This window comes from Primulina huaijiensis, chromosome 16 (assembly GCF_012295235.1).
Source record: "Primulina huaijiensis isolate GDHJ02 chromosome 16, ASM1229523v2, whole genome shotgun sequence".
In the NCBI taxonomy this organism is placed as follows: domain Eukaryota; kingdom Viridiplantae; phylum Streptophyta; class Magnoliopsida; order Lamiales; family Gesneriaceae; genus Primulina; species Primulina huaijiensis.
Genome location: NC_133321.1, coordinates 15835193 through 15842502, shown reverse-complemented (window position 1 = coordinate 15842502; position 7310 = coordinate 15835193). Strand labels below are relative to the sequence as shown.

The 7310-nt window shown below is 35.3% G+C and overlaps 1 protein-coding gene and 1 long non-coding RNA gene across 2 annotated transcripts; one reads left to right on the top strand and one right to left on the bottom strand.

The window, feature by feature from the left end:
• Positions 1-4190: 4190 nt before the first annotated feature.
• On the top strand, positions 4191-5391 carry LOC140961127 (uncharacterized). Its single transcript, XR_012172285.1, has 3 exons — positions 4191-4794; positions 4841-5101; positions 5267-5391. It is a non-coding gene; the product is annotated as an uncharacterized lncRNA (long non-coding RNA).
• LOC140961125 (uncharacterized) lies at positions 4905-6712 on the bottom strand. The gene is made up of 3 exons (XM_073419422.1): positions 6249-6712; positions 5262-5486; positions 4905-5099 (listed from the first exon to the last, which is right to left on the bottom strand). The coding sequence occupies exons 1-2, from the start codon at positions 6525-6527 to the stop codon at positions 5262-5264; spliced, it is 504 nt and encodes a 167-aa protein (XP_073275523.1). The 5' UTR covers positions 6528-6712; the 3' UTR covers positions 4905-5099.
• Between the last annotated feature and the right edge of the window lie 598 nt (positions 6713-7310).

Sequence of the window (7310 nt, the reverse complement as noted above, 5' to 3'; positions counted from 1 at the left end):
AAAAATTATTTGAAGAAAGTCTTGCAACGCTTCAACATGCAAGATAGTAAGCCAATTTCGACCCCTCTTCCTGTTAACTTCAAGTTATCCTCCGAGATGTGTCCTAGCAGTGAAGCAGAGAGGATTGAGATGTCTCGAGTACCATATGCATCAGCAGTGGGAAGTTTGATGTTCGCCATGATCTGTACAAGACCGGACATTGCTCAAGCAGTGGGAGCAGTTAGTCGGTATATGGCGAATCCTGGACGAGAGCATTGGAGCACTGTTAAGAGGATCCTTAGATACATTAAGGGTACCTCGAATGCTGCATTATGTTATGGAGGATCAGATTTTACACTCAGGGGCTATGTCGATTCAGATTATGCAGGTGATCCTGATAAGAGGAAATCTACTACTGGTTATGTGTTTACACTTGCAGGAGGAGCAGTAAGCTGGGTTTCAAAACTGCAGACAGTTGTAGCGCTATCTACAACAGATGCAGAATACATGGCAGCTACTCAAGGTTGCAAGGAGGCAATATGGATTAAAGGTTATTGGAGGAGATTGGGCACAAACAAGAGAATGTTCATTTGTTTTGTGACAGTCAGAGTGCCTTGCACATCGCAAGGAATCCAGCCTTTCATTCCAGGACGAAACACATTGGAGTACAATTTCACTTTGTGCGGGAAGTAGTAGAAGAAGGAAGCGTGGATATGCAGAAGATCCATACGAAGGATAACATAGCTGATTTTCTGACCAAGCCAGTGAACACTGATAAGTTTGAGTGGTGTAGATCCTCAAGTGGTCTAGCGGAAACGTAAGCAGCAGGGAATGGCAAGATTGAAAGGATGTGTGGAGATGTGTTTGATTCTCAATCAAATCTCCAAGTGGGAGAAATGTCGGCAAAGTGGGAAGGGGGGGACCAGTGTCAGAAGAAAAAAAAAACGTGGGCTGCTTTTGTTTAATAAAATGTTCGAGGAAATATGAATACGCGTTTTTAACGCGTATTCACACGGACAAGGGGCTCTATAAATAGAGCTCCCCCTTCATTCTGAAATTATCCCTTCTTCGAGTTTTCTCTCATCTTATAATATTCTATAATATTTGTGAGGTGTTTGTTCTCCTGTATTAAGAGAGTGTGTGTTCTCTTTGGAAACACAGTGAGTGAGTTGTACACCACAAAATATTATAGTGGAAATTCTTTTCATCTTGCCCGTGGTTTTTACCCTAATAATTTTTAGGGGTTTTCCACGTAAATCTCGGTGTCCAATTTATTCTTTATTTTCGGGTTTATTATCTCAAATTCCGCACGTGGGACCGACAGGGACTTCGGAGAATTTTACCAGCCCTAGACTCTAACTTGCATGCAACACTACAACCATCTTTTATTTTCCCAATACGAGTTCAAAATTGATCTTTGGACTAATTCATACCTATACTATCTTGTCTGTCTTCTTTATCTTGTAATAAGACTTCATGAAATTTGAAGCCATTGGAACATGAAATATATTATTAGCATAACTCCCCTCAGGGGTGTGGTGTGGCTTGTGAAATGGTGTGATATGTTCGAGCTAAATGGTAACATCATTTTGGGAAAAAAAATTCCAGCGTGTCAATTGTTGTAACATTCTCTCTTAAATAAATTGATATACGCTCAGTTTTTATTATTGGTACGATAGTTTTTTTAAAGGAGAAGTTGGTGAAAAATCCCCAATCAAAATATTTTTTTGGGTTCACTCCCTACCCACAAAATTGTGGTACTATGTCATACAAAATGTGGTACACTTCATGTGGAAATGTGGTACTAAAAAAGTACCCAGGGACTTAACAAAAAAAAATCGACGGCTGGGGACTGAAGGCCAATTTCTCGTTTTTTAAACATATTAGATTAGACACATGACAATCAATTATTGATGTAACAGAGAATGTCACATGAATTGTTGAAGATGAATTTTTCTCATTTATTTTTAGGATGACATCAACGATAAACTTGTAAACTCAATTTTATTGCGAGATTTATTGTAACGTATCGTTGTTATATCAAAATTTAAAAACTCACTTTTATAAACTTTTCCACACAATCATAAACTCAAAGACAACTTTTTGTTAGATCTTAATAATCCACTCAACATTATTTACTATCTTTATTTATTATCCTCATTTATGTTTTACGGCAGTCATCTTAATTAATTTATTAATAAATAAATAAATATATATATATTTAATTAATTTAATAAAACATTTCAATTTAATAATTATCTCTAATTTTAATTTTAACGTATTATCTAATTTTATTAATGAATAAATAATTTATGAAATTATTATTAAAAATTTATTAATTCAAAAAGAAGAGGCACAACATTAGACAATAAAACATTATAATCAGACCAAAAAATAAAATACAACATAAAAACACTTCTTTTATTAAAAAAGCATAAAGACCGATATAATTTTTTTTTAAATGTAAACATCAGCAAAACAAAAAGACTAACATATACGTTAACAAACAAACGACGTATCTGCTTTAATTCACGTCTCTCTGCAATTTCTTCAACTATTTTTATATGCCAATGGAGTTGTCTCTGTCATTCTACTAGCATCTTTCACACAAGCATATCATAATCTCTTTGTTTTAGCTCAATTTCTTTCTGCTTGATCTCAACTTCCTACTGCTTGATCTGAGCTTCTTTCAACGTTAATTTTTCTTTATGATATCATTGCATTTGTTCCCATTTCATGTTGACTCATTCGTCTTGCAACTTAGGTTTTGTTATTTCTTTTCATCCTCTTTTGCCCCCATCGGATGTGAGCGGATTTCAAAGTCGCCATTAGTATCCGGATTGGTTGAATTATATACCCTTGATTCGGAAATCTTTCATCTTCTTGTCAGCATAAAAATCAAGTGATTGGGGATCTCATTTCTCAGTCTCTGCTATGATCTTTCACATATGTTCCTACTTGAAAGTTTTATTCTTTATGTATCTTTTTCCACATCATGTGTAGTACTGATTATTACATCAACGTTAGCCCGATTGTTAAAGAAATTGTCGTATCAACCCGAAAACTTACTAACATTGGACATAACCTGAAAAATAATGTGACTTTATCAACGTTTATTTTCTTGCAGACGTACCCGTAAACTGATTGTCATTATAAGAGATGATGGTAATGTGCCAAAAATGTCTATTCTTTTGTGCATTAACAATTTTTGAGTCGTTGATAGTAATACCACAAACTCTTGCAATACATGAAAATATGTTGTGAAAATTATGGTGCATGAGCAAATTGAGCAAATTGAGGATTGAGACGAGAATGAGTAAAAGAATTTTAAGAATTTACATTTCCTTCTGTATTTGGATAAATTAAAAAATGATGAATAAATTCACTGAAATTTTCAATTATTTAAGATAGAAATATTTAGTTAAGATATGATGGAGAAATTTTAAATAATGAGTAAGAGAAATGGGAAATTGTATAACGCAAATTTTAAGAATAACGTTATACACTACATAAAGTGATAGTAATTTTTTTAAAAAATATTCGACGTTAATTATTAAGTTAAAAGAAAATTGAAAGAAAATGTAAAAAAAAAAAAAATAGCAAGTCACCCCAAATAACATTAAATTGAAAACCTTCTACCATTTTTTTTAATAATAATGCTAAATGTACAACTAATATATCGTTACCGCGATATTTACAACCATTATATCGCGAGATTTTACTGTTATATCGCGAGATTTTGTATTCAATATGTAGTGAGATTTGGACAAATTGAATTTTTGCATGAAATTTTTATGTTGTACAAATTGATATATAAATATGGATGTACATATAACATCACTCTTTTTTGAATGCACCTCCACTCTTTTTTGAATGCACCTCAAAGGTGGGTATGGGTTTTTTTTTCAAAAATCCAGCTCTTTGCGTTTCGATTAACAATTTAGCTTTTTTGTCCGAATTTGTTAATTAAATTGTTGATATTATTTTTAAATTTTTTTTAATAATCGCATTGTTACAAAAATACTCACTTGCAGTTAACAACCGATCAAATTCCTTAAACACGTGTTTGACAAAATAGTTGGAGAGCACCATCCCCCACATCCGAATGGTTGAACAGTATCGCCCCCACTGGCCCTCTGTAATCTGCATCAATCGCCCCTTCCCCCACATCAATCGAACGCTTCCAAGTTAAACCCGATCCGGAGCTACGCAAATCAAGAAAAATAGAATCAACCCATTGCTGGAGAAGGAACCATGAACTAGTTTTTAGGAGATGCAATGAAAGAAAAGTGGTGGAAATTTACCAATTCGAGCATAAGTTCCTTCGGCAACCGCGATGCTTATATCCGTGGGAATCAAGGTTTTGCCTCAGGCAGGAACTGTAGTGTCTGCAGCACTATAAGATCGAATCGTGAGTATGATCAATAAGCAACAAGAAAATAGTCCATCTGCATAAACAACGGAAGGGAGAAGAAAATACAACTAGGTGAACTTAAACCTGGAGAGATCGTAGCCCGCAGAGAGGAAGGAATGAAGTGCTTTCAGGGATTGGATCTTCCCACAAACAGTCATGTTCTAGTTTCGTTATCTTCGGCGAAGGCCCTGAGGTTTCATGGCAGTGATTTTGTCTTTCCGCCAATCTCCGTGCAAGATTCTGCGACATGGGTTCCGTAGGAACTTGCAGATTGAAGAAGGTTTCAGAGATTGTATGTAGAGGGGATTAAATGGAGGGAGAATTCCCCTGCATACGGCGCCAAGTGTTCCCGCCATTTTTCATGTTGTACTTTGGGCGTGCAGTCGAGTATACACTGTATAGTGGCCATTATACATATCATAGAGATTTGTGGTGTTGAATTTCAAGCTGCAAATACTAAAGTATGCTGCAAAAGAAAGAGCAAAAACTAGTGTTTTCACATGTAAACTGATTATTTGATCACAAGAACCAGGTATGTTATATGAAAACTAGCAATACAACACAGAATACATCTCGTTCATTACATTTCAACAAAGATGCAAGAGTCATAAGCTAACACAAGAAAAATCGCAATTTTTTTGTAGTAGATGAATAATTTCTTCTCTTCTCCATATGCATTCTTGCTTCTGCCTCCTCCTCAGAGACTCTGTCGCACAAACAAAGAAATGATGGTGGAATTCATTAGGTAAAGTTTTGCATGTCCCACATCAATCCAAGGAGAACTCTCCTCTCATGTTTATCACTTAACATGAAGTTTCTGAACCCAAAATTCTGCAAAGGATAAGGAGTCCAGGAAGAAATTAGTTACCTAAGTAGTAGATTGAACGGGAGATGTCTTATAAAAGTCCTTGGACGTGAACGACATCTTGGCAATCTCCAAAAGGGCAGCATCCCGCACACTTGATACCTCACTGGTCAAGTCCTGGTACGCTGCCCCAAATGCGTCTCGAAAAAAGCTTGGCAGCCTAATGATATTACTGTACTTGTATGCATTCCACATTTCTTTCACCGTTTTTTCCCTTTCTTCCACATCCTACGAATTCCCAAAACACGAATCAAGATTATTAATTGACCCCAAATGTTTGAAATCGCATGAAAAAACTGCAAAAAATGGTTGGTGACAAAATGAATGTCAGAAAAACGCGGAAGACCTGACGGTCCTGATTCTGAATGATTGTGATACATTTTGTCTGAATTCAGGTTTTGTTGCGGATTTCAAATTCATTATTTTCAATCTACATTCGAATATGATGAAAATTAATGAAGCACCTTCATATTTGGTTCAAAAGGATGAATTTAAATTCAATAATTTATAGTTTGTCACATACTGCAATTTGGACACAACCTATATGAAGAACGCAGCAGCAACTGTTTGTTATCAGATCCAATAATTTATAGTTCGTCACATACTGCAATCCGGACACAACCTAAATGAAGAATGCAGCAGCAACAACGTGTTATCAGATCACGAGCAGACACAAAAATCTTGAAATTTCGCAAGTAATTTTTTAAAATTGAGCAAGTTTTTCTCTTCAACTTATTATGCCGCATTTCGTCGACATTCTAGATGCCGTCCAACTTGCCAATGGATCAAATTTTAGCCTTCCATCAACTATTCATGATGTCTCCAATTATTGGCAAAGGCAATAATTCAGATCTAGCAGTGTATCTGTATATTTTACAGATTACGTACACTTAAATAATGTCAAAAGACAGAAAAAACAGGCCCGTTAAAGAAAAATAAAACCAAAAGCAATAACACATTCGAACAACAGTAAGAATCAAACACATGTACCAGAACATCAAGATTGGCATGCGTGGTGGAACTATCCAAATCATGTGAGGAGGGCAGCTTAAGATCTACAGCCGAGAGTTTCAGAGTGACTGAACCAGTAAACATCGACCACAATGCAAGCAAAACAATAGCAGCCAAAGCCCAAAACCTGTATTTGCCTTTGACAAAGAGTTCCTCGAAACCTTGGCCATATTTCTTGATACTGCAACTTTCAGCTGAACACGTGTTTCTACCACCACTGGTAGTTGTGTGGGACTTTTGGGATTCTTCATCTTTCATTTTTACTGTGGTTGGTGGGCTTTTAGTACAATCACTGACGATTCAACTTGTTTTTCAGTTCAGTTTTCTTGAAGAATGAGCCGAGAATGAACATCACAAAAAGGGTATCTTTTAAAGTGCAAAACTATTGATAATTGATTGGGTTAAGATGTTGGATTCCTCGACAGTATATTGTTAATTACTCTTACATTTTTCATTTTTCATTTTTCATTTTTCAATATCAAATGCGACTCACTTATCATGAAGGAGAGTACAATTATCACACGGCCTGGCCAGTTGAGCGGCAGCTTCAAAACCCTCCACCGACGGTGGGGTCTTCTGCATTAATGTTTTGTACCGTACATAAAATATGGTATTGGATCACATATGGTCATTTACTCCGACGATATTGGATCCGAATGAAGACGAATATGACCAGATTAAATAAATAGACAATCGAGTATGTATATGAAAGTTGGTCTTAAAGAATCATACTTAGACCCAACTCGGATATGATATTATATATATATATATATACACACACACACACATATACATACTAGAAGATACGTACGTGCGTTGCACGTATGGAACATACAAGGATGATATGAGTAGAACAATTCTCACATTATCTACGATTCATCGATAAAGTTCATAATTTATTTTTACCTGAGTTCTTGAATATTAATATAATTGAGTTGTTTTAGGTTTGATATACATATAAGTATATAATGTTGCAATATTATGTCTAAATATAAAAATATTTATTAATGTGATCCGTAATCAGAACGTATTCAATATTTA